We start from the raw sequence: 27801 nt of genomic DNA on the forward strand, positions 1-27801 counted from the left end.
AGCATAAACAAATGTAACACAGCTTAAAATAATATTCCACAGCAAACCATGGTAGCAACCGTTTGCCCACTAAGAGCTGAATACTTGAATAAGCATTATACATACATATTTGTATCTTAAAAACAAGTTAACTGTCTATCTATTGCTTATCAGTTATCATGAAAGAATGAGGAAATTGCAGAGAAACCTATAGATATTTTTTTGTGTAAATAAGCAATGGTATAACAGCCCCATAGATATAGGTGAGCGTGGCAGAAAAGACAGAAACTCTCAGTGTGGTATCAAATGCCAGCTCTGAGGAGGCAGAATCAAAGGATCATAAACTAGAAGCCAGTCTGAGTTATATAGGGAAACCATGTCTCAAAGAAAGTAATGGAGAGCGGGGGCAGACAGTGAGATGGCTCAGTGGATAAAGCTCTTGCTGTCTGGAGACCTGGCCTCAATCACCAGAACTTACACGGCAGAAGGAAAGAATTTGTTACTAAAAGTTGTCCTCTGAACAAAGAGGACCCTAGGAGAGACATACGTGGATTCACCTAGGAAGGAGAAAGAGACAAGATCTCCTGAGCAAATGGGAGTGTGGGGGTCAGGGGAGGGTGTATAGTTTAATTAAAAACAATAAAGTATAAAATAAAAAAGCTGTCCTCTCACTTCCATATAGGTGCTGTGGCATGTGCATGTGTGTGTACACACACACACACACACACACACACACACACACACACAATAAATGTATTTTGTTGTTGTTTATGTAATGGCTGGGGCTACAGCTCTAGGGTAAAGTACTTAGACTGCACCAGGCCTCTGAGCATGATCCCCAGAACCTGACAAAAAAAAAAAAAAGTACTCAAAACCAGCTCACAGTGAGTACCTCGGTGGGATTGGAGGGGTGAATCATTTTTTTTTCTTTTTATATCTTTGAGTATTCTCCTGATTGACATGAGCATGCATAGCTTCGGTGTACAACTTAAAGCTTTCTATACGTGCTCTGAAGCCATACTTTCTGAAGAGTTAATGTTCTGCATGGACAATGGGGAGTCACTGAAGGTTTCTGAGAGAGGGAATGATGTAATCAGGAAAATTAACCAGGCAGGTGTGACAGGCGGATTAGAGAGTGTGAGGACAGGCAGAAGAATGAGCCAGCTGTAGTGGCAACTCAGTCCGAAGACAGAAAGAAACAAACAGAGATTGCCATAATCTGTGAAGAGACCAAAAGAAAAGGGGCCACCAGGCTGGGCTGTGGGCAGCTCTTCCAGCAGAGTCATAGAACCTTGATGTGTATATATGCTGAACACAGGGAAGAGGGGTTATGAGCCAAGGCATGCTCCCTCTGCATCTGATCAAGCTGCACATCTTCCAGTTTAAAGCCCAAGTAAGATGCTGCTCTTCTCTAACTCCTCCAGCATCTCCTTTTTTAATTTATTTAACTTATTTATTTTGTGTGTTGGTACGAAGGTGTCAGATCTCCTAGATCTGGACTTGCAGACAGTTGTGAGCTGTCATGTGGGTGCTGGGAATTGAACCCGGGTCCTCTGGAAGAGCAGCCATTGCTCTTAACCACTGAGCCATCTCTCCAGTGCTCCTCCAGCATCCTCTTAATTAGCATTTACAATACAAGGACTCAACATAGCCATTTCTTAATATGATTTGCATTATTTCCCTCTCTAAACCAAGAACAGGCTGTGAGCACACTTAGTGGTGTCCCCCACCAAGTGCGGTGAACCTGAGATGCCATTATCCACTCGTTCAGCGCAGTTGACCACATTTTTATTTCTCTTTATTCATTCCTTACAAGAAACAGCTCCAGGCTCTGCCCGTTGGAGTTCGCCATTGTGGGAAGAAGACAAATTCTCAACAGTACATCTTGTTGTAGCTGAGGGCTCCAGGAGAGGGGAGTGTGCAGGAAGAGTGGGGTGCACTTGAAGATCTAAGGAAAAAGAGGGGGAGACAGATGAAGAGGACAGAGGGCATCAGTAGACCCCCTGAGGTGGGAAGAAGTCTGGCCTATTTGAGCAATCAAAAGGAAGCCAGGGATAGTGGGAGCCCCGGATGAGTGGGGGGCAAGAAGCAAAGGCCAGGGACAGCAGGCCAGCCAGGGGATACCAACCCATGTGCTGCAAAGAACAGCTGAAGCACACACGTTTTTTTAAACAAAAGAGAAACAAGCCCCAGGCTGTGTTCAACTTGCAGACACGGTTTTGAGGGCGAGGGTATTGATGCTGTTATTTGGGTTTTTTATTGTTGTTGCTAAGTTTTGTTGTTCTTTATACAGAGTCTCATCCAGGCTGACCTGGAACTCACTATACAGTACAGGCTGCCTCCACCTCCAAAAACAGTGATTACGGGAACAGACCTTTCTACGGTAAGTGCTGGGGTCTGAGTTCAGGCTCTCTGTTTCAGGCATGCCAAGCAAGCACTCTAGCATCTCTGTGTGCTCTCAGCCCTGGATTGCTTTGTTTTGTCTTGTCTGTTTTTGTTACACACACACACACACACACACACAGAGAGAGAGAGAGAGAGAGAGAGAGAGAGAGAGAGAGAGAGAGAGAGAGAGAGAGAGAGAGAGAGAGAGAGAGAGTTCTTGCTCTCCCTGGTTGGAACATCAGGGGACACGAGGATACTCAAAGGTCAACTTTTCCAGGAGGTGGGGAGCTGAGACCACCCCACCTCACCTCTCTTTGTACAAACCATCTGGCTCAGCATGGCCTCAACTCCAGATGGGTACAGTTAACAGGACGGACATCCCAGACCTCAGATTTGCCCCGGGGCAGTTGGAGTCCCCAGGATCAGAGGAGAGAGATGCAATGTGAAGGAAGGCAAGGCTGACTCCTCCTCTCCGAACTCTATTTCTCTATAAAACAGGCCGTCCATGGCATCTATCTCGGGGAGTGGCCGTGGGGGCTGAGCTCACACAGAACACCGTCTATCAGTGCGAGCCTTTTGTCCTTGTTTTCCATCTTAGCTGTGTTTCCACATCCACAACATAGTCCAGCTACTATTCGCACTTAGGTAATTTGGCTAATTGATTACACATGAAGATTCACTGTCTTTAAATGAGATGTGGATTTATTAAACAACATACAGTTGAATAAAAACAGTTAATGTGGAAAAAGAAGTTTTGTTCCTGCCTTTCAGACCCACCTAGTCCAAGGGACATATGGTTGAATTCCAAATTAAGCCTCTGGACCAGGTAAAACCACCAAAGGACCAAATTTGAATAAAATCTCAAGTGCGACCTCGGGCCTAGGCTCCTGCTTTCACCATTTAAAACGAAAGTGGGTGCAGGTGGGAAAGGGGAGCTACCACTGCCCTCCTATGCTGTCAGGACTTGGGCCAGGCCTAAGGCTGGGACTGAAAAACTCTCCAGGAGCAGGCCAGAGTAAGGGGCGGGTCGACGCGGCGGGGGGCGTGGCCTCACGGCAGCCCGCTGGCCCCACCCCAGCGGAAGTGCTGCTGGGTCCGCCCCTTCTTCATCAGGCTGGTTCAGGCTCGCCCAGCCTTGGGCCTGATCTCTCCAGCGCAAATCGGCTCCGGTCCGAGGGCGACTTAAACCGGCGCCCCTGCTTCGAGTCTAGAGAGACGTTCCTGGGTGGGCGCAACCGGCTGCTCCCCGTCCCTCTCACTTTCCCGCCCTCCCCACCCTTTCTCGGTTCTCCGTGCGGCCGCTAGCGCCGCTGGGAAAGGCACAGGTAAAGTGTGGGCAAGTAAGGGCGCAGGTGTGGGCATCTCCCGGGCATCTCACTGGGGGCAGTGCTGGGGACTGAGCTCAGGCCTTCTGTTTCATGGGTGCCAAGCAAGCACTCTTGTCAACTGTGAGAGAGTGCAGAAAATGAGAGAGGAAGAGACTGTATTGATCGCGGACAGTGAAGGGAAGAGAGAATGCGGAGCCCGGGAATGGTGCTAGAACTGGGCAGATAGAAAGAAGGGGAGAGAATGAAGCCCTTCAGCTTGAGGGCCGGTCATTTATGTCCCCCCGCGTCTTGCGCAGTCTCCGTTGTGCTTGGGAGATGTTTAGCTGGGGGAGGGGGAGGTGACACCCAAGAATTGTCCCCCACCCACCCCGCGTGGTGACTGAGTACTGACGAACGCCCCGCCCGAATGCACTCAGTCCAGGGTTTGAAGAATAAAAATCAATAAAATCGATGGCAAAGAACACGAAGCATGTTGGGTTATTATTATTATTACTTGTGTTTGTTAAACTTTTTTTTTTTTACTTCTTTTTTGGAAAATGTGGCTTCAGCTTTGATCCCGGCCTCAGAGAGGGACGCAAATTATCTTCTGGTTCCCCCGCAGGAGACTTAAGAAACTTGCACTTGGTCTCAAGTCGAGCAGACTTCCCCAGGAGGCCTAGCCACGTTGTCAACGTCCAAGGGAACGAAGCCCCAAGGGGTGCTCAGCTTCCAGGCACAGCTTTTCCCTGCAACCCTATCATCTGCCCTTTAGGGAGATGGACCCCCTCCATTTACAGGTCCCCGGTTTACCACTCCCACGCCCCCTCCAGGGGTGCCTCCTCCCCCGAGCTCTCCGGGTCGCTTTAAATAATGATATTTGCATGCAAGGAGCGATTCATAAATATGTCACGGCCGGTGAAATATAGGCAACATTTCAAACTTTCTATTTAAAAAACATGAATTATGGCCACGGAAAATGTGTTCCCATTTAAAGGCGATACGAAGTATTTGGTGTCTCGTCCCCGGGCCCATCCATCATGCAGACAATAAAGAGAGTTTTTCGCTCTGACACTCGCGATTTATAGTCGCCCTTCTCTGCCCTCATCACTCACCCACTACGGCCCGGCCTGGGGACAGGCCCTGCGGAGAGACTGGCTGTCGCCCCGGCCAGAGTCCAACCGCTCTGTTTGCACCTTTTTCAGACCCCAAGCCTGTGGATTTCAAAGGGAAGCGCCTCGAGTTAGAGGGGTCACCTGGCTGAAAGAGTCTGAGCAACCACACAAGAGTGGGAACCACGCACTCACTCATTCTCGCCAGCAAGCTTTACTCATTGCTGGAGGCCGAGGCGATCCAGGAGTAGTCCCTGCATTCGCCCTCATCCAATGACAGGGGAGCGGGAGCTGGAAGTTTGCAGCACAGGTGGACCCAGGTTACTTAAACCTAATTCAAAGTTAGGGCAGAGAGCTGGGCAAGGGACTGCTCAGAATGACTTCTAAACATTCCTCCCCACAGAAGGTGATTTGGTCTCAGATTTTCCCAGGACAGGCGGAGGATTTGGGGCAAGACTTTGTACAGCTCTTACAAACCTGCTTCTCCTGTTACTCCTGGTCTTGTAACCCATGCTGGACGTCTGCAGCAGTTTGGAAAGCACTCGATATCATCTGGCGGGAGCTGGGAGGTGGGCACCAAGGAGTAACAAAAATAAAGACCTAGGGGTGCCTCCACTGCGCCTCAGGCCAACCTAGGCCACCCGGACCCGCCCTCGTGTGTTCACACTAACTCTGTCCTCCCGAAGCCGCCGCTGATTGCCTGAAGAAAACTTTGGTGAAGCAAAGTTCGGACTCTGCACGGCGGAATTTGCTTTCAGTTTTCGCTGGGGGCGGACTCTGCCCTGCAGAAGCCCTGGAGGTTTCCGAAGCTCCAGGATGTGGGGGCTACTAGGCCCAGCACCAGCAGCGAGAGGCCACGAAACCGGGGGGGGGGGGTAGCCTCTACCTTCGGGCATGGGGAGCCATCTCGCGCCAATGACTAAGCCGAGGCTCACGGGTACATGCCAGTCAGGAGCCATTTCCAGTTGGACGCCTACTGGTTGGGCTTAATCGGTTACATGTAGCACCAACGACTACCAGAGAAATTCTGTCGATTCTAAAAATGACAAGGTTGAATTTATTACATAGCCATGTGTAAGTTTTATCCATGTGAGGATAAAATGGCGCAAACCTCTCGGCACTCAGTAGTAACACCGCTTACTGCTTCTGGCTTTAAGGGCACATAACATAGCAATTCAGAAATTGAGAACTATAGGATAAAAATATTCTTAAATTCTAAATGTGTGCACATATAATTAATTATGTTGGGAAAATTATAAAGCAGTCCTTTGTTTTGTTTTTATATTTGTATCTTTACATCCCTTGCTTGCGTGTCATGGGGCCCAAAACAGAACTTATGTCTAAATAGCCACCCAGTGAATATCTCCTCCAGCCGGAGTTGAGGAGTGCCCTGTCTATAGCTCTTTAAGTATCTGTAGCACAGTGAAGGTGACCTAAATAAATGCATAACAAAAGCAGGCCAGCAGGTAACTGAGACACAGTGCATCATATATATGCATATATGTGAATATATAGTATTTCTAGGTTTATAAATAAATTATTTTCATAAGACTGGAGAGTGGGGACAAAATGAGGCACTTATGTGTCCTGTACCCCAGTGCACCAAGCAGTCTGCAGTAGGTTTTGCTGGATAGTCTCCGCCTTCACTCTCAGAGGAATAGCTGCTGCTTTGAGAGCTCAGTACAGATGTTCAACTGCAGGGTACTTGTAGGGTTCTTGTGGATGAAGACAATGTCGTTTAGACTAGCAGGCCCTGGGGTCCCTCCAAAGAACCCTTTCCCCTCAGACACTTCCATCAGCCCTTAGTCCTGACTTAGTCTGGCTCTGGCAGCCACATTTGGGTATGATTTTGGACAAGGGCATAAACCAGAGAAGGGTGGGTGGTGCTCAATCCTAAGCCATTACCAGAGTGGGAAGCCAGAAACACCAGGAAGAAGGCCACTCTTCTGGAGTTCAGAAGCCAAACCCCACCCAGTCCTTGAGGCTCTAGTGTGAGCCCCTGGAAGCAGTAACCTGGGTGTAGTTGCTTAAGAAATTCTAGGCACTCCTTCCCCCACTAAGTGCTGAAATCCCAATGCCCTGTGGGTCTTGAGATAGTTGCAAAGCACTGGAGAGACTATTGGCCAGGTCAACTAGGCTGGGACTGTGAAATTCCGAGGCAAAATAATACTAATTCCAAAACAGGGACTTGTCACAGTCCACACATTTAATTCTCCTGTGCTGACTGAATTACTTCCTTGTCCCCAAATGCACAAAAGCCTTAAGAAGGTGAAGATCCTCTGAAAGTCCCCGGTTGGGGAAGAAACTAGAGGACATTTAGGCAGGAAATCCTGAGACTTGCACGCACTCCTGCTGGGTGAGAAATAACCCGGGCCCTGAGAATGCCCTCCTTTAGAGACTATAACTACTGTATAGAGGTTTATACATTGGGAGGGTACGGCAATAAGAAATATTCCCTGACAAAACAGAGAAAGAAAAGGAAAGCGGAGATGAAGGGTTCAGAGAGCCAGAAAGAAAATGCAGTAGAAACGAAAAGGAGAAGAGAGTGGAAATTTTAAAATAAGCAGTCAAATGGGCGAACCTCCAAGGAATAAGCAGGTCCGAGGAATAAGCGAGGCCACACGCCCCGTCCTTCCCCAAACCTCACTGGTTTTAAAAGCTGTTAGGCTCGGACCTGACCATCACCTCAGTGGCTCCGGGAATCTCTGGCCTAACTGTAGTTTGGTGAGAAGGGTCTGGATCCAGCGGCCTCACTTGCCCTTTCTCTCACACCTCAGGGGTGGGTGGGGGATTGTTGGGTGGAACAGAACCCGGGTGCCGAGACCCCTGGGGGCATGTGCCAGTCCAGGACTCTTTGGGCGCTCTGGGCCAGACTTTCCAGCTCGCCGGGCCTGACCTGTCAGGCGGATTATCTTCGAGGGAGATTAATAGGGGAGGCGGGCTGCAATAATAATCGTTTTGTTTGATGTGACAACTCTGATAGGCGTTGATTTACTTACAAACTGATAGGCTTTTAATTGAGCGCCTCCGCCGAGCCAGAGATGAAAGGGAAGCGGCGGTGAAAGGCGGCCCGCCTGCCCTCCGGCCTCAATACTGATTAGCCATCTCGACAGTGAATAGTTCAAGGCATTTTCAAACTTTTTTCCTCAGCCCTCTTCCCTTCCGCCTTCTCTCCTCCACCTCCTCAAATATCTACATGCCTACACCTTTTTTTTTTTTTCAGAGAAAGCAAATCATGTCCTTTGTGTGCAAATAAAATCCGCAGGACATCCATGCCTACCACCTCAGAGGGTTGGAGGAATTAGGCCTAGCCTGGAGTAATTAATAACCACACACACACCTACATAGCTTGCGCGGCCTTCAGGGATTTGGCCTCCCTTAAGAGGTGCGAGGGATCGGATGATGGTGTTTCCCCAAAGCCAATGGAACGCAGACCCCCTAAGCGCCCCCGTGCGCTCCGACCTGCAGAGCTGAGTTTTGAGCCAAGTAAACGCAGGCGGCGAACGGCTGGAGCTCTCGGAACACGGCGCATACCCATGAGCGCGTGTAAGCATGCTGGAGCAAGAGCCGGCCCAGCTTTCCACCCGACTCGAAGCGCTGGGGCGGCCTCCCCTGAACTGTCCAGTGCACTGAGAAAACTACCGGAATTGGAGGAAAGGGCTCACACTGAGGACGCCCCCGGCCTACACTCCAGCTACCCTTGCTTCAGTCCACAGCGCCAGTTTTCGATGTCCAGGCCTAAGCCAAGAGAGGCCAAAATGGCAGACAGTCCAAGGACGAGCTTGCTACGCTGGGACCACAGTAGTTGGCCATAGGTGACACCTTCACAGCCACGCAATCGGTGGCACAGTTGGGCACTAACACCCGCAGGCTACAAACGGCTTCAGACACATTGCCCGGCAGAGAGTTTGGAGCTGCCACCCTAGTAAACTGTACTCGGGACTCCTTATCTCCAGGAATTAATCAGGCAGCCGTCACAATCCTGCGTGATATCTTACCACGGTCTCAGACTTACCTTCCTCAATTGTCGCAGGGGCACCACAAACCTTCCTGAGTGTCGGTGTTAATAACACACACACACACACACACACACACACACAAAACCAGCTCCAAGCACAAACCACCTCTTCTCTCCAAATTAGCATTAATCGAGTTACCAGCTCATTAACTTTGCCAACCTAAGGAATCAAGGAATAAAATCAAAACGGAGTGGAAGAATACCTACAAGAAAATTCTGAAACTCATCCCCATTCCAGAAAGTTCTCATTACCCTCATGGAGTGAGAGACAAAAAAAAAAAAAAAAAAAAGACAGAAGGGAAAAAGAGACTGGGGTGGTGGGAGAGGAATGGGCTACCAAGCCAAAGGGAAGGGAGTCCCCAACCAGACCCCTTCAAGTACCCGGTTCAGATCAGAGAGAGCGATAGTCGGGAACCGGTCTCCAAGCTCGGCCCCCGCCCCTGTACAGGGCGCAGATCCGCTCCCGGCTCCCAGCGCTCCTAGCCCCACCATTCATCAAAAGGACTTGACAACAAAAGAAGAGCTCTTCGGAAAAGTGGGGTGGGAGGAGGGGAAATTCAAAGTCTTTCAAGTCCGAGGGAGGGGGTGTGTCCTCCGCTCACCCCCTTCTACTTCAGCGAGTTTCTGGAGGTGACCCTCGAACTGGCTCCGGACCTCACGGAAGTTCAGAGTATTCGCCCAGCGGCGCTGGAGTGCACACACGCTGTGCACCTAGGTCCAGGTACAGGGCGGCACGCACAGCGCCTCCCTCTTCTTTCCAAACAACCGGAGCGACGGCACAAATAGAGGGGAACGCAGCAGTCCCGCTGCGCTTCCCTGGAAGAACCGGTTCCCACAGGCAGCCGCCCCTCCCTCTCGCTCTCCCGGCTCAGGTCAGTCCTGTCTGGACGATCCACTATATTTGGTCGAGCCACTCCGGGTAATTCCAGGCCTGGCTTCCAGAACTGTCGGGTTGGCGCGCGGAGGGTAGTGGAGAAGGACCGGGGAGAGGAAAGAGCGAGCCTGAGACCTGTCTGTCTATGCACATGGCCGGGCCTCTTCTCTGGAGTTTTTCAACCCTCGTTACGAACCCGGGCCACAGAATTAAGGAGGGTTACCCCGCCAGTAACTTCCAGGACTCGAGCTACTTTGGTGGTGTGGCTCTTTGGAAAGAAGTTCCTGAGTTGGGGGTAGGGACACTACCGAGGGCAGCAGCCGGACATCCTCAAGTTACACGCCTGGGAGGGAATTATCCCAGAGAGGCAGAAAACCTCCCGTGTTAGGCGTCTTCTCCGCCTCTGTTCTTAGATACCAAGCAGTCCCCGAACTCTGCTACCCAAAGCAGATTTGGGTGCTTTGGTAAATCAAAGCACCCCAAGGTGTCTGTCTCTCCAACACGGGGAGGGAAGGCGCACACTCCAGGCCGGTGCGTCCGACTCGGCGTCCTGGATGCACCTGCGCACTTAACTCTCACTATTTCATTTTCCTGACGGTGGGCACCTCTTCCCCCTACACAGACACACACACACACACACACACACACACACACACACACACACACATCCCAGGAGGCTGCTCCTCTATCACCCTCCTTTAGTTCCTTCTCGGTCTCTTCCTTCCTCTGTCTCACTCTCGGTCTCTCTTTTTCTCTTCAAGTCTCACCCGCCTTGTAATCAGCAACAAAAGCTGACATAAATCACGGGCAGATTGACAAGAGCTGACAAATAACTGATTGATTGCGGTCGAGGCACATTGACAATTGATGGAGGGGTGGAGATGCCCAGAGAAACGGGGGGGGGGGGGGGGGGGAAAGAGAGGGTAGCAAAGGAGAGCAAGAATGGGGGGGACTGAGTGTGAAACAGGGAAACATGTGACCCCCTCTTCTGCCCCAATCTGCGCGTCCTCGGGTGTCACGTGATCAAGAAAGGCGGAGAGCCCAGCGCACGTCGCCTGGACGAGCAGCCACCCCCTCCGTTGCCCTTCTAGCTTCTGGTTTCTCTGCTGCGGAACTTCAGGAAATCCAAGCGGACGGGCACACTTCCTCCGGCATCGGCTTTCCTTTCCCGGGTGGCCTCACCACACGAGATCTCAATTACTGAAATTGAGAAAAAAATTGGTGTGCGGATACCCACGCTTCCCTGGAGTCGACCGTTCAGTTGGTATCCACACTTCCGCCTGTGCTTCTCAACACCCGCCCGAAGTCTGTTGAATATACGCAGCCCCTCCCTCCAAAGGTTTCAGTTTGTTTTCCAGCTGGGAAAACGAAGAACGACGAGGACGAAAAAGAAGGAAGGCGGTAGATGGCAAACGTAGAATAAATGTCCATCTCGTCCGGGTAGCGAAATCGAGGGAGGGGACAAGCCGAGGGGCGGCGAAGAGGGAGCTGCCCATTAAAACCAGCACTGAGAATCCTGGCGGCGGCGGCGACGGCGGCGCGGGACGCGTCACATCCCCTTGACCCTCCAATCACCTCAGGCTCCCATTTGATTGGAAGGCGGCAAAGGCTTTAATCTCCCCCTTGTTGCAGCTGCTTTTGAAGTGAGTTTCCTCGCCAGAGCCCCGACTGGACAGGCAGCAGCTCACATCGCGGAGCGCAGCGCCGGCTCGGGGACGGGAGAGCGTAGCGCAGGGCGCAGTCCTAGGCAGACACCGCGCACTGCGGGGCACTCCCGCACTCCACCCGGCTCCTCCTGCCCCGCTACAGCTCCCTTGCGGGCCACTCAGGATTATTCGCTTCTGGCTCCAGGCTCCGAGAAGGCACGCGGGGCACCTGCGTCCGCCGAGCCAGCTCCTCATCCAGCCGCTCCCGCACCCCGGGCGAGCGCGCAACCCCGAGCCCGCCCCGTGCGTCCCGGAGCCCTCCCCCCGCTGCTCCCATGCGCGCGGGTGGGTCATGAGCACAGCGCCCTCGCTTTCTGCCCTAAGAAGCAGTAAGCACAGCGGCGGAGGCGGCAGTAGTGGCAGTGCGGACCCTGCCTGGACCAGCGCGCTCTCTGGAAATTGCTCCGGCCACGGCTCAGTCTCGTCCCCGGCCGGCAGCACCAAGCCTTTTGTGCACGCCGTGCCCCCTTCTGATCCCCTGCGACAGGCTAACCGCCTGCCCATCAAGGTGCTGAAGATGCTGACGGCACGGACTGGCCACATTTTGCACCCAGAGTATCTGCAACCTCTGCCTTCCACACCCGTCAGTCCCATCGAGGTAAGGACCTTCTCTCCGGGGCAAGCTGGGACCCCTACCAGGACTGCCTTCCTGTGGGGTTTCTTTCCCAGGAGATCTGGGGCGGGGAAGGGGGGCGTCGGAGTGATTCAGCTCCAGGATGGGAGAAAAGGATAGCGTTTCCTCACTCCTTATTCGGAAAGGGCAACGAGATGGAATGGGATGTAAATTCTAAGGGCAAAGCCACCCAAACTTGCCCTTTTTGTATTATAGTCCCTAAGTACCTAACCCTCCCCCATCGGCCGCTAGGCTGACAAGGGCCTGAATACTGTTCCAATGTCGCCTTCCTCCAGCTCTCCAGAAGCTAGTATATTTACACAGCCTCGGAGGCGCCAACAGCTCAAGCCCTTGTTGCTCTTTAGAATCAAGGAGTGTGTGCCGGGAAGGGGATACAGTTCTGGATCTAAAGAGATGAAAACCAAAACATTTGCGAGAGGTTGTTTCCAAATATAAGTAGTGCTGAAAGAATACGGGAAGAATCCTAGAGTCGTCGGGGGGGGGGGGTCTGGCGTCTTTCCCAAGGACGAGAATCTTAGCGGGTGGATGTGAACTGGGGTGCCACTTAGAATTGCGCCTCGAAGTTGAAATGCTTTTCGCGGGTTATTACGGAGGGCATTAATACCCTAAAGTCGGGATTCTAAAGGGTTTCCCCTTCTTTCTCTGTGTGACCCCCTCACCGTCTGACTCCGCAGCTGGACGCCAAGAAGAGCCCACTGGCGCTGCTGGCACAAACATGTTCGCAGATAGGAAAGCCCGACCCCTCGCCCTCTTCCAAACTCTCTTCGGTCGCCTCCAATGGGGGCGGCACGGGTGGTGCAGGCGGCGGAACTGGGGGCGACAAGGACGCCAAGTCGGGCCCCCTGAAACTAAGCGACATCGGCGTGGAAGACAAGTCGAGTTTCAAGCCTTACTCCAAGCCTGGCTCCGATAAGAAGGAGCCTGGAGGCGGCGGCGGAGGTGGCGGTGGCGGCGGCGGCGGGGGTGTTTCTGCGGAAAAGTCGGGATTCCGGGTACCGAGCGCCACCTGCCAGCCGTTTACGCCCAGGACAGGCAGTCCCAGCTCCAGCACCTCGGCCTGTTCGCCGGGAGGCATGCTGCCCTCCGCCGGGGGCGGCCCAGAGGGCAAGGACGACAAGAAAGATCCCGAAGCTGGCGGCGGTGGCAGCAGCAAGGGCGCCGGGGGCTCCTCGGCGGACGGGGTACCTGCGGGACTGGCACACGGGCGGATTAGCTGCGGCGGTGGAATTAACGTGGATGTGAACCAGCACTCGGACGGGGGTCCAGGGGGCAAGGCTCTAGGCTCGGACTGCGGCGGCTCTTCCGGCTCCACCTCGGGTTCTGGCCCCAGCGCGCCCACCTCGTCGTCGGTGTTGGGCTCCGGGTTGGTAGCTCCCGTGTCTCCCTACAAACCGGGCCAGACAGTGTTCCCTCTACCCCCCGCGGGTATGACCTACCCTGGCAGCCTGGCTGGGGCCTATGCTGGCTACCCGCCTCAGTTCCTGCCCCACGGCGTGGCACTTGACCCCACCAAGCCTGGCAGCCTGGTAGGGGCTCAGCTGGCGGCGGCTGCGGCCGGCTCTCTTGGCTGCAGTAAGCCAGCCGGTTCCAGTCCCCTGGCCGGGGCGTCGCCGCCGTCCGTGATGACAGCCAGTTTGTGCCGGGACCCATACTGCCTCAGCTACCACTGCGCCAGCCACCTGGCCGGAGCTGCGGCCGCCAGCGCCTCATGCGCGCACGATCCGGCCGCTGCAGCCGCGGCGCTCAAATCGGGATACCCGCTGGTGTACCCCACGCACCCACTGCACGGTGTGCACTCCTCGCTGACCGCTGCTGCAGCTGCGGGTGCCACACCACCCTCCCTGGCCGGCCACCCCCTCTACCCCTATGGTTTCATGCTCCCTAACGACCCGCTCCCCCACATCTGCAACTGGGTGTCAGCTAATGGGCCGTGCGACAAGCGCTTCGCCACGTCGGAAGAGCTGCTGAGCCACTTGCGGACCCATACGGCCTTTCCTGGGACAGACAAACTGCTGTCTGGCTACCCCAGTTCTTCGTCTCTCGCCAGCGCCGCCGCAGCAGCTATGGCTTGTCACATGCACATCCCCACATCGGGCGCACCAGGCAGCCCGGGGACCCTGGCGCTGCGCAGCCCCCACCATGCACTGGGACTCAGCAGCCGCTACCACCCGTATTCCAAGAGCCCGCTCCCCACGCCTGGTGCCCCAGTGCCGGTACCCGCTGCCACCGGACCTTACTACTCCCCCTACGCCCTCTACGGACAGAGACTGACCACTGCCTCCGCACTGGGGTATCAGTGAGGGGGACCCTGGGGAATTTGGAGGGAGAAAAAGGAGCTGGGGGGAGGGGAGGAGTCGAGGGAGGGGCAGGAGCCGGACGAGGTTCCTGACTCAGGCTGGAGCGGAAGACCCGGGCTATGGAAGCGAAAAGAAAGCCTAAATCTTACCTATCCACCAACAACAGCCAGCGAATGAGCCTGGACGGGAAACCCTTCTCCTCCACCCCTAGCTCCTCCACCCAAACTTTATAAAAGTTGAAAAAAATCGTTTGACTTTTTATAGAAAAAGAAGGAAAAATAATTGAGAAAGTGTTCATCTGAGGACTTCGCCGGTGAACGTTGGTATTTATTTATGTTAGCTCCAAGCGGACCCATGGTTCAAAAGTGCATTATTTAGTTTGAGCTCCGTAGGTTAAAAGGAGGAGGGGGAGAAAATTAAAACTCGAGGGTAAATATGTGGAAAACAAACCCTCCCATCCCTTGTAGAGTATAAATAAAAACAAAACCGCTACAGAATTAGGATCTTCTCTTTAATGTTACTTTTAAATTGCTATGATTGTATCGTGTGTTCTTATTTAATGTCTGATTGAAACTCAAATTTACATGCATGTTTGTTACAAAAAAAGAAAAAGACGAAACAAAATAAGTCACAATTTGTCAACTCTGATTTCAAATTGCAAGTATTTTTAAGGTGTATACCATCGAAAGAGAATGGGTATTTTTTTGTATGTATTCTGGAAGAAAACAAAAAAGGAAAAACAATTCTATTCCAAAACCTCATTTGCCTTATTTTGTTCTTTAAAAGGAACACAACTATTTTTAATTTTTAAGTCCACCCGCTGAGACGGGGACAAGGTTTACGTCATGTGCTAAAATAATAGACAATGTATCGCTTTAAAGATTAAAATTCCGTATATTTGATGTATTAAAAAGGTTTTACTTCTTATTATCTTTTTAAATTTTTTTTTAACTTTTATTAAAGCGGTTTCGGCCGCTGCGGTTCCCGGGACCTCCCTGCTACCTCCTGCCCAGAATCGTGGCTGAATTTCCTACTGCTTTGTTGGGATTTTCTTGAATAGGCTAAAGCTTCAGAACGGCTGGCCGGCTAAATGGTTGTTGGCCTTGGGGGAAAATGTTTTTCAAGAGCAAATTCACAGTTGTGGAAAGATAGTATCCTTGGCTAATTGCTCATTTCGCTTTTATTTAAGTCTCTCAGAAGCTGGTTTGTGAAAAGTGAAAGCAGGGGAAATAGAGGCTTTGGTTTTTGTTAAATTCCTCTTTTAAGGTTTTTTTTTTTTTGCGGGAGGGGGACATTTGAGTTTCATTTTGTGCAGAAAGCTGAGCAGGCTGAGACTCGCCCGGTGGGGCCAGAGCCCCGGGGATGCGCGACTGCCTGTCCGGTCCCCCTTTTGCATTGCAAGCATACCGGGCCTGGGGCCGGCGCGCTGACTAGCGGGATAGGGAGGCATTTGCTGGCCGGGAGAGAGCAAGCAGGACCTTCTTGTCTCTCGGGAACAAAGTGAGTTCTGCTTTTTTTTTTTTTTTTTTTTTGGACCTAGAAGTAGTTGAGTTACTTCTTACTCCTTCAAACCCCTTAACACCCTGCCCACCCCACCCACATTGGCTTCATCCTCCTGCGGGAGTTGGGGCGGGTGGCAGGCCTGCACCGAGGCTGGTTTTCCCTGTCCGGAGTTCTGCAGTGGGTGTAGCAGCCCAATCGGGGTTGCAAGAGTGCGTTCCAGGGCTAGGAACCGGAAAGCCCTTCTAAATTCAGCGTTGCGAGGGTTTTGGCTGTCCTGCTCAGCCTCGCGGGAACTAATCTGTGCTGTTCTGGGGCGTCCGCACAGGCAGGATCCCGGTGTGGATCCCCCGCGGAGCGCTCCCTTCTCCCCAACTTGAGCCTCACCACCCGGCAGCCAGAAGCGCGGGCAGAACAGCATCGGGAATGCCCCGGTAACAGCGGGACCGGGAGGCCTTGACTGGCGCTGTAGTTCTTAAACTGCTGGGAGCACTGAGCCTAGGACGCCCTAGGATCCTGGGACCAAAGAGTAGCAGCCCAGAGAGAGCACCCCACAGCACGCGCCCTGCTGGAGTCAGGTCTTCCAGGGTTCCCCGAGTTTCTGGGTTCCCTTGGCACTAGCTCTCTCTGTCGCCTCTGCGGCAGGCACAGAATCTACCCTCTGCTTTAGACCTTGTGTGGAACAGCCCCCCGAGGCCTTGGTGCCATTTGCACAGGACTTAGTGGCTTCTGAGATTTTCGGTCCCCTTCCTTAGAACCAGTCTAACAGCTGCGGGACCTTTTTCCCGGGTGGCACACAGAGCGGACCCGGCCACCTCGCGAAGGCCGCAGAAGCGGACTTTCTGCTTTCCCGAAGGGTACAGCCTGGCGGCTGAGACCCTGGCACCAGCGCTAGGCCGAAGAAGGAGCGATGCGACCCTACCCCCGCTCTGTTTCAGAGGAGAGACATTAGGCTGGCCTGAGCTTCTCTAGGGTCCATGAGCGCAGCATGGCTCACCATCTCCAGGTGCTTGCACAAACTCCACCAGCACCAGGTTGGGGAGGAGATGAGCCACCAGAGCGCCCACACCCCAAGGCCGGCGGCATGGAATCTGAAAGCCAGTCTTTCTCACCAGCACCAGCCACAGGCCGCTGGCACTGGGACCCACAAGTTTCACCCACCATGGCCTTGCGTATTTGGGCAGGAGTCCTTGGGCCACTAAGCCTTTCCCGCCTTTCCCTCCAGGACCCTCTCAGACAGGGAAGGCCTAAATATTCGTCAGCCCTGGAATTCAAGCCTGGAACCTTTGGGAAGACAACTGGGACGCTCAGGCCTTCATGCCCATTCTTGGCATTTTATTAACCAAAATAAAACCTCTTAAAAACTTTAACGAGACCCTCTTCGGGGAGAAGTTAGGCAGAGGCAGCAAAACTCCAGAGCCTCAGGGCTGGGGGTTAAGGGCAGGAAGGACACACACACACACACACACACACACACACACACACACACACACACACACCCCAGACATGTAGGATGGAGCCAAATCACTCATCACGGAGTTAGAGGGATGCCTGGTGTCAGTATGTGTTGCAAGTTGGGCCGGATTCTCAAGTCTCCCAGGAGAAACACACGTTCCTCCCCGCTGCGTCCTGGAGCTGTCCCCCTCCTCCGCTTCTCTGCCCTCTCCCGCAGCTTGGAGAGGGCCCCTGCTCAGTAGTCAGCCGCTGGAGCCTGCACCACGAGCATGTCCACCAGGCGGCGCTCCGGATCCCAACAGCCGGGAAAATACCAGAAACCCAGGCCAGTCCAGGACCCCAAGCCGCCTTCGCCTCTCCAGCCTTCAGGGATCCCCTCACTAACACTCTCACTCCCTTTTTGCTGTGAACTATTTCCCTGCTCCTCTTCTACACACACACACACACACACACACACGCACGCACGCACGCACGCACGCACACACACACTTCCCCATCTCCAAAGGGTTGGTACAGGCCTCCAGGACCCTCCTTTTGAAAACCTCACACCGCCTTCTCCGGGCTTCAGCAGATTCCTCTTACCCAGCTCGCTCTCACTTTGCAAGCCTAGATACAGTAGGGACCCAGGGCCCTTTGGAGATCCTGTCTAAAGGGCCGAAGACTGTTCACAGGAGCATTTGTGTATTTATTTATTCATTTTCCCCTGTCTGAGATAAGGTTTCTCCTAACTGTCCTGGAACATGCTTTGTAGACCAGGCTAGCCTCAAACTCACATAGATCATACTGCCCCTGCCTCCTGAGTGCTGGGATTAAAGGCATGCGCTACTGTGACCGGCTTCCACGAAAGCTTCTTGAGGTCCCTCTTCTTGTCTTTGACCTTCATGGAGAAACTGAGGCAAAGTCCAGGAAGCCAACAGGAAGGCCACAGGGCAAAGCCCAGGCTTCCTTCTCTATTCAAATCTATGCGCCCCATGTCATGGGTGGTGACTGCAGTGTTACAGACTACAGCCAGCCCGTATACCTCTTATCCTGTCTAACCTTCCAAACACCGCCAGTGGAGTTCTTAGAATCTTCACCCCATTTTCCAAATGAAACTGAGACTGCACGGGATTCCACCTTGAGATCTGAGACCTGCCAGGGAATGGAGTCTAAGCAGGATTCTCACCTTGGTTGCCCCTACAGGAGGAGACTTTAAAACAGGACAAACCTGAAGCCAGAGTTTGATTTATCTTGTATAGGATGGGGTGTGGGGGTACCCTCCGAGTCATCTTAGTTCTTATTGTGGAGACTTTCCAAACGCAGAGGTTAGGAGGTACAGTGTAATGTACCCCGTGAACCCTCATCCAACCTGGGTAGCTGTCACCTCATGGGCAGTTTTGCTTCCTCTGTACCTTCTTCAGTCCTCCTTGCCCCCTGCCCCAGGGGGTTTTCTGTAAAATGACTTTGGATCCTGGCCTGGCTTGGCAGTAGGAGACACTCTCAAAGTAAGAACAGCTTACAGCCATTTGCTGGAGTTTCATGGCTGAATGAGGCAGGCTCTTAGCTCCACAGTGGCTTACTCTACAGGTAACCTCTTGTCCTCCATGTTCTCATCAGTAAAATGGGGACGCTGATACCAACTTACCAGGGGTTATTAGGAACCTCAAATAAAATAATAAATTTAAGGGCTGGGAACACACAAGGCCTGGGTTTGATTCTCAGCATGGAAAAAAAAGCAACAATAATAGGAAAATGTGAAGGGTTCCAGTCCCTACCTGACCCCCTGTGACTCACTAAAGACTGAGAGCAGCAGCTTCTCACAGATGCCAACAGTCAGAGTTCATGTTCCTTACTGATCCTCACAGTTCAGAGCCGCTGCTACTAGCTAGACCCCAAACTTTACACAGTCCTTCCCTGAAATGCCTTCTTTGCTCGGGCTCTCTGCCTGTTAAGAGTGGAAGTGGTGTTTGGTTTTGGTTTTGGTTTGGTTGGTTGGCTGGGTTTGGTGTGTGTGTGTGTGTTTGTGTGTGTGTGGTTTTTCGAGACAGAGTTTCTCTGTAGCTTTGGAGCTTGTCCTGGAACTAGCTTTTGTAGACCAGGTTGACCTCGAATTCACAGAGATCCGCCTGCCTCTGCCTCCTGAGTGCTGGGATTAAAAGCGTGCACCACCACCGCCAAGCAGTGTGAAGTGTCCTCACAGAGTCCTGTATTTGTTGACCTTACTGCCCAGCACCAGGTGCTGTCTACAGAGGATTCGGGAGCTTCTTGGGAGGTGGGACCTGACTGGAGGGGATATGGTACTGCAGACAAGCCTTGAGGTTTGTATCCCACCCCACTCTCTGACTTTCTCTACTTTCTGATTAGCTCAGATATGAGCAGACTCTTTTACCACAATGGAGAAAGCTCTAGCTGCCATGTTTTCCTGCCTTGATGAGCTGTATCCCCTCAAACTGTGAGCCAAAAGGAGCCCTTCCTCCCTCAAGTTGCTTTTGCCAGGAATTTTATCAGAACAACAAGAAAAGTGACTAATACAGCACCCCTCAAATTTTTCTCCATAACACGCTGGGCCTAGTGGTCACGTCTTTAACCTCTACACGTGGGAGGCAGAGGCAGGTGGATCTCTGTGAGTTAAAGGCCAGCCTGGTCTACACAGTGAGTTCCAGGTCATCAGGGCCACACAGTGAGTCTATCTTAAAAAAGAAAAAAAGAAAAGGAAAGAAAAGAAGTAGAAAGAAGAAAATCCTCCCAATACTCACCTTCAGGTTTCCCACCCACCCTTGCTTCCCTTTCATTTTGCATTCCTCTGCACCTAACATAAAGGCGAGGGGGGAAGCACACAGGCCACTGGGCCACGGAAAAGGATGCCAGCTTGGATGGGGATTTGTTTCTTCACAGTTGGGTGGTCAGAAATAAGACATATATAATGGTGACATTCTTCTCCAAAAGTGACCCAGGGCTGTGTGTTCACAGGTGAATGGCACACTGTCCCAAACACTGGAAGGATGGCATTCATAAATGTCCACACTCTCGTTTATCCACAGCCCTGTTACCTTCTCCATTTCACATGTGAGGAGCAGAAGGCAAACAAAGGTGTGTGTGTAACCCAGCAGTGGAAGCTGGGCCTTCACTGAACCCCCTTTTTCATGCTAACTCAACACTCCAACTTTTGACCGCTGGCCAAATTGTTACCACCCTACCTTCTGAAAGCTCCCTGAGTACCCATTATATTTCATGGTCTCCCCCTGCTTCCTGTAGCTCCTGCCTGTTCACTGTCAAACACTTTTTTCTTTTTTTGTAATATTATATATATATAATATTTTTTAAATTATATATATTATTTTTGAAATTAAATTATACTTACATCATACTTCACCTACTATTTCCTCCCTCCAATTTTTCCCATGTACCCTTTGCTCTCCATTGCTACTTTTTATTTAGTTCTCTCTCTCTCTCTCTAGACCTTAGGAGCTTTCTCCATCTTTGTCAGCATGTCTATTGGAATCCTTGTTCGGATTTTGTTTCAGAAGCCATATTGATAGGACTTCATGGGTCTCATCATTTCTCTAACATTTTTAGGAAACAAGATCTCACTGCATTCTCCCTGTTCCTCTGGCTCTTACGTTCTTTCTGCCCCCCCCATTTAATTGTTTTATTGAGCTATATATTTTTCTCTGCTCGCCTCCCTTCCTTCCCCCTCCCCTTCTATCTCTCATGATCTCCACACTCCCAATTTACTCAGGAGATCTTGTCTTTTTCTACTTCCCATGCAGATTAGATCCATGTATATTTCTCTTAGGGTCCTCTTCGTTGTCTAGGTTCTCTGGGATTGTGAATTGTAGGCTAGCTTTTCTTTGTTTTATGTCTAAACCCCACATATGAGTGGGGACATACTATATTTGTCTTTCTGGGTCTGGATTACCTCACTCAATATGATGTTTTCTAGCTCCATCCATTTGCCCCAAATTTCAAGGTGTCATTATTTTTTCTCCTGTGTAGTACTCCATTGTGTAAATGTACCACATTATCTTCATCCATTCATAGGTTAAGGGGCATTTAGGTTGTTTCCAGGTTCTGGCTATGTCTGTCCCCTTTTCTACTCTGATTCCTGAGCCTTAGTGCAGGAATTGTGTGGTAGATGTATTAACTGGTCCCGAGCACCACATGGTCACTTGTTTCTGCATTTTGATTGACTGTGGTTTTCTGAAGCTGTCTCCATCTGTTGCAAAAACACTCTTCCTTGATGAGGGATGAGGACCTTGCTTTTCTGTAGGTATAAGGACAAATACTTATAATGAAGTTAGTGGTGATGCTGGTCTAGTAAAGTGGTGCTTATTGTTTCTTCTCCGTGATCCATGACCTCACTGACCTCTTGTCTTTGGCTTGGTTTCCTTCTTGTTGAGCCAGCATTTGGTCCTATTAGAGAGCTGCTGGCTACTGCCAATGTATGTATACCATTATTGGGATGGGATGATGGGATCCATAATGGTATATCATGCCATGCTAGTCATTGTTTTAGTTCATAGGCATCATAGATGGGTAGGCTGAATGGTTGCTTCCCTCCACTGGAAGCTTGATGAGGAACCTCCTTCAGCCAATGGCCTTTAAGAGGTTGGACCAGGTTGGGGCATGACTTAGCTACCAAAAAGGCATGGTCACACACAACTCACTCTCTTCTTCCCACCCTCCACACCTTGATGTTGGACCTCCCATTCCATGAGTTTTCCTTTTTAATAAAGAAAAACCTTAGAATACTCTATTTGGAGTTAGCTTGGGACTATTTGACTCATGTTCAGCATCAGAAGCTTGCATGGTGCCTTCTGGTGCCAGGGAGGCTCTCGGGTCAGAGCCAGGTGGGATCCTCTGGGTCCTGTGTCTGAAACATATCTATATTCTATGTACTCTTTTGTAAGACAGGTCTTATGTACCTAGACCGCCCTTGAACACCTATGTAGGCAAGGGTGATACTGAATTCTGGTCCTCCATCCCCTATTCAAGCAGTCCTGGGATTACACTACCATATCTGGTTTACACAGTATCGGAGATCCAACCCAAAGGATAGAGACTAGACATGAACTACCAACTGAATTATGTCCTCAGTCTCATCCGTTCTTTATATTGTCTGCCAAGGACGGAGGCTGAGTCAGTGGGGAGAGCTACATCTCCTCAGCTAGCATACTACACAAAACGTAATGGGGACATACATGTTAGATGAATGAAGGGAGAAAGGAGAAAACAGAGAGGAAAAAACAGGGCGAGGCAAGAGTGCCTCCTACGTAGGCATGAGGACCTGAGTTCGGAGCTCCAGGTTCCATGAGAGACTCCATTCCAAGGCAGGAGAGTGGTAGACCAGTACACCAATACCCTTCATGTGCACACATCGGCATATGTGCACTACGCATGTATAACGTACACACTTTTAAATTTTATAAAGAGAAATATGCAGTGACTTGGTCCTCTTAGGGGGAAATTTGTTTCCAAAGGATTTGAGGGACACAAAGGAGCATGGCCATGAGAACCTGGAAGGTTTGGACCCTCAACCAGGCCCAGTGATGTTCACTACATTAGTTAGGAACTTTACTTCTGAAAGCAACAACAACAACAACAACAACCCTACACGGTGGGGTATAAAGAAGACAAATTTCCTCTCAGAGTGTAAGCAGACAGTTCAGGCCGTAAGGCAGAGCAGCCAGCCCTGCCTACAATTCTAGCACTTGGACGGCAGAGCCAGGGGATCCTGGAATGAACTGGTTAGGCAGGCTGGCAGAATTGGGAAGCTCTAGGTTCAACTGAGAGACCCTGCTTCAATGCAGACAACAGAGCAGGAAGGTTTTCTGACATCAAAGTTGGTGTTCCACATGCACAAGCGTGCATCACGCACACACACGCGCACACACACACACACGCGCACACACACGCGGAAGAAGGAAAGAAAAACACTTTGAAGACTCATTCATTGTGCCCTATACTTCACACACAACAGATCTTATTATTGCGAGACAGCCCAAATGTAAGGACCTGAGTTCGAGAAACCATGTATTAACCCCAGTGCTCCTGCAGTGAGATAGGAGGGCAGTCTGGGGGGATCCCCAGTAGCTCACAGGCCAGCTAGCCTCGAACACCAGCAGTGAATTAAAGACCTTGTTTCAAACAAGTTGTTTCAAGCAAGAAGTAAATCCAAGGTTGTCCTCTGACCTGGATACACCTGTCATGGCACACACGCACCTACCCTCATACGCATATACACACATCACACAACAACAACACACATACATACATAAAGAGATAAAGAAAAGGAGACAAAGCTAGGAATAGGAGTACATTCCTATAATCCCAGCTACTCACCTGGCTAAGGTGGGGCAAGTCATGAATTCACTACCAACTTGGGCAAAATACAAATTTTATATATAAACAGCTTAAAATATAAATTTAAGGGGATAAGAGGAAAATTCTGTGGTGAAGAGCTTTTCCAGTATTTTGAGGACCTAGAGCTGATAACCAGCCTCACAAAAATAAATAAATAAAACTAAAAAGCTGGGTTGTAAAAGGCCTTGCCTCCTTCCTCCATGGTCTTGATAAGAGCCTAAAACACAGCCTCCTGCTCAACATAGAAGCCCACCAGGACTCATCTTTGGCCTGACTCTGGAAGCAGACACAGCTCAGAAGCTAAATGGCAGCACTGCCCATAGCAGCAGGAGGTGGGTGGTTTGAATCGCCCACCCAACAGTGAACCATGGAACACACCTCACCTCTTCAGGGTGACACAAGGGGAGGACCACTTGGGGAAGAGCCGCACAGGCTGGGGAGCAAGCAGGGACAGGCTACCATGGATCCCTTGGGAGGGGACAGTGGAAAGGAGACCTTACTGGAACCACTCTCCACCTTTTGAGGTCAAGAGGGGGGGGGCGTTGCTGGGCTCTCAGCTGCTGCCTCTGATGCCCCTGACATTGTTGGTTCTTGTGCTCTCCAATCCCTTCCTCTCTCGCAGAATCTCCTGGGCAGTTCCTGTGGGGTGGGAACTTTGCACTTCTCCGTGCCAGAAGCTCTAGAGTCTTTGAGAGGGTTAGTGTAGTTTGAACACCTACGGCCATGTCTAAAGAACCTCAGATGTACCATGGCCCCCTTTTCTAGAAAGGAGGGCATATGTACATGAATAATTCCAGTTAATTTCTGGGTCTGCAGATTTAAAATTCTGGAGTAGGGACTCTGTGGTACAACTCTTAGTATGTTCATGGGTCTAATCCCTGACACTGCAAAAAAACTAAACTAAACTAAAATAACCAAATAGATGCATAGTCTCAGTGTTGAAGAAAATCCAATATTACAACAGCAAAACCTAGACAACCCTCCTGAGGAATTCTAGGTTTTCCTATCTAAACTATTACCATGTGAACATTTCAAATCTTCTGTGTGATTAACAGTAATAAGTAATGTTTAGGTCAGCACACAGGCCAGGATTCACCATTACCTGACCCTCAGAACTGCCATTAGCCCCACTTTTCAGATGAGAAGACTGAGGCCTAACAGAGGTGAAATGACCCATTCAAGGTCACAAAGCCAAGAGAAGGTGGAGGCCACTGCTTCTGTGCTTTGCTGTGCAGCCTATCGGCCTTGGCATCTCAGCACGCGTAGGCCACACCCTAAGCTTTGCCCCCAAGCATGGAGGTCAGCCCTACGCAGTGGTGTGCCAGAATCAGCTTGGCTGGCCCAAGCACAAATTTGGGCACATCTTTCCCCGTGCCTCACTCGGTCCTGTTATATCGGTGGTTTGGTCAGGCTAGGAGTGTTTACACTAAGACAAGTGGCAAAGCGCTATGACACAAAACAGAAGCATTTGTTTCCCAGAGAAGCAATTTTCAAGATATTTGCCATCTTGCCCCAGGGCCATGGGAGCAGAAGACACTTCCTTACTCCCTGCTAGTAAGGAAGACACAAGTCCGCTGCCAGGAACTCGATGAGTGGCCATTTGGGGAGTGTGTAGCCTCCTTCTCTAAGCCTACTGTGGTACCCGTCTCCTACGGCCCCGACCCTGTTCTAGATCCTCTACTCTACAACAGACAGACTGCTCACTGCAGGGTGATGCTGCAGGCCAGCTCACATGGGAAGCCCGCAGCTTAGCCTGCGCTGTGCCCTGGACTTTGGCTATTGATAGACTGCCCAGCTCTAGCTTAACCTAGCCCCTCTCTCCCTTCCAGCTTACTCTTCTGCACCTTCTGGATGCATCCAGCAATTGCTTAGGGGAGGTGGAGAAAGGGGCAGTGTGATAGTCCACTGCTCTGACTTTGTGCTTTTCCCCCTCCAGCAAGGAATCCAGTGGCCAGGCCTAGAATGCAGCCGGCCCTAGGGTCTTCCTACTGCGGTCTCTGGGAAGAAATGAGATGATAATGATTATTGCCATTTAATAAATATTTTCTTCACAGTAAATGCTTTCAACATATTATCTTTCCGACTCTCACAGCTATCTAGGAGATATATGCATTGTATTAAGAGGGAAATGGAGGCACAAAGAGGTTAAGTAACATGCCTGAAGTCACACAGCTAATAAAAGTTAGGGCTAAGATGACTGAGCCTTACCCCACAGCTCTTTCTATAAGGTCTGTTATAGGGGCTGGAGAGATGGCTCAGTGGTTAATAACATGGGCTGCTCTTCCAGAGGACCTAGGTTCTAGTCCCAGCACCCACATGGCAGCTCACAGTTGTCTGTAACTCTAGGATCCAATACCCTCATACAGACATATGTGTAGGCAAAACACCAATGCACGTAAGATAAAAATAAATAATTATTCTTAAGAAATGAAGAATTATATTCTTCTAATCACAGGCTCTATGCTCAGAGCCTACATAATGTCAGAAGATGCTGCTCCAGATGCAGGAAGTGTGGGAAGGGTACCTCCCTGAGGATGCCCCACAAGGCAAAAAAGAAAGGCCACTTGCTTGCCTGTGGAAAGGCTAGAGCCTTGCAGAGTGCTGATTCTCCAGTCCTGGACAGTGAGTGTCCACTGGAAATCCTGTGTTTGAGCACCTGCTGTATACACAGCCTTGTCTTTGGCATGGAAGCAATGGAAAAGGACCAAGCCATGGTCTCCGTCCTCAAATAACTCACTGCCCAGTGCTGTGGTCTCAGAAACAGTTATTGCCTTAGCCAGGCTGTGACAAGGAATATGACAAGTTTATCTAAGCAGGAAGGTGCGGAAGTCATCAGAGAGGTGGCAGCTTCAGTGATGAACAGGCGTTTGATGGGTAGGAAGTTGGGATAAGGGAACCAGAGGAGAAAGGACCAGTGATATCTAAGCCAAGGAGGCAGGACAGATGGTGTCCCGATCTTTGACGGACACTCAGGAGCTATCAACAGTCCCTGAGCAGAGGACTGACAAAATGGGATCAAATATCAAGAGGCAGGAATTTGGAGTTCCAGTGGCTCAGAGAGATGTGAGCTGGTCACAGTCCAAAACCAAAGAGCAGGCAAGGAAAGGATGGTTCTGGGAGAACGAAAGGAAGTCCAGAGGATCGTGCTGGCAGAGGGATGGCAGCTGGAGAGAAAGAGAAGGCCAAGCTGCCTTGGGAATCGAGAGACCCCAGACACAGCTGCTCCCATCAGTCCAGTTTCTTCCTCAGGTGATGGTATGTGGAACTGAAGTTATGTGTGGGTGTCTCACTCTGTAGCCTAGGCTGGTCTAGAACCCATGCATAGCTCAAGCTGGCCTTAAACTCATTGAAATCCTCCTGCCTTGACTTCTTGGGTTGAGATTCCTTCCAGGCGTGAGCCCCTATGCTTGGTTTGGAGGTGTTGAGTTTGATGCCTGCGTGAGGTCAAAATTGGAGATGTACACTTGAAAGCTCCATCGGGGAAGAGAGAACTGAAGCTGCATGAGGGTCATCTGTCCCCAGAGACAGAAGAAAGCTAAACTAGACTGCTAGGCAGGAGGATCTCACAGCTTGTACTCTAACCTACAGGCACCACCCACGGATCCCAGAGCATGCTCACCTCACCCCGGTCATCACACTGTGAAGACACCCAACAAACATGTCGGGGTGGCCAGCTTCCTACCCCTTTCAAGGCCCCATTTACTGCCAAGCTGAAGCAAAAAAAAAAAAAAAGTCCCAGCACTTCCTTTCCTGCTTTGGGGCCACTCCCCGCCCCAACCTGCCCCCACCCACAACGGGACTCTGAGTAGAACTGATGGAGAGCCAAGCCTTCCCTACCACACCACAGCCCAATTGGAGATTAAAGACCAAAATAAATGCTAGTGTTCTAAAGTCATGAAACCTGTGACAAGAGGACATGATACTTGTGACAAGAGATAACTGAAGGGGACCAGAATCTCATTTCTCACTCCAGAAAACACTCCAACCCATAGAGAAGAGATACCCTGGGCTAACCCCACCCACTGTAGACCCCCGCCTGCCTTCATCCCGCTCACCCTCCCCCTAGCAGCCCTATCAAACTGTTGCTGAACTCCTAGCTCCCAACTCCACCGCTTCTTAGACTCACCTTGGGGTAGTATGTCATGGCCCCCACTAATCTCCACCCCCCAGGAGCCAAGAGAGCCGGTCAGGAGAC

At 51.1% G+C, this 27801-nt stretch overlaps 1 protein-coding gene and 1 long non-coding RNA gene across 2 annotated transcripts; one reads left to right on the forward strand and one right to left on the reverse strand.

The window, feature by feature from the left end:
• Nucleotides 1-393: 393 nt before the first annotated feature.
• On the reverse strand, nt 394-10524 carry LOC126491359 (uncharacterized). Its single transcript, XR_007589381.1, has 3 exons — nt 4976-10524; nt 4784-4882; nt 394-1927 (listed from the first exon to the last, which is right to left on the reverse strand). It is a non-coding gene; the product is annotated as an uncharacterized lncRNA (long non-coding RNA).
• Nucleotides 10525-11201: 677 nt separating this feature from the next.
• Nucleotides 11202-15239, forward strand: Znf503 (zinc finger protein 503). Its single transcript, XM_050126941.1, has 2 exons — nt 11202-11976; nt 12687-15239. The coding sequence occupies exons 1-2, from the start codon at nt 11671-11673 to the stop codon at nt 14310-14312; spliced, it is 1932 nt and encodes a 643-aa protein (XP_049982898.1). The 5' UTR covers nt 11202-11670; the 3' UTR covers nt 14313-15239.
• Nucleotides 15240-27801: the final 12562 nt, after the last annotated feature.

This window comes from Alexandromys fortis, unplaced genomic scaffold, assembly GCF_014885135.2.
Source record: "Alexandromys fortis isolate MF-2015 unplaced genomic scaffold, M_Fortis_MF-2015_v1.1 scaffold_273, whole genome shotgun sequence".
In the NCBI taxonomy this organism is placed as follows: domain Eukaryota; kingdom Metazoa; phylum Chordata; class Mammalia; order Rodentia; family Cricetidae; genus Alexandromys; species Alexandromys fortis.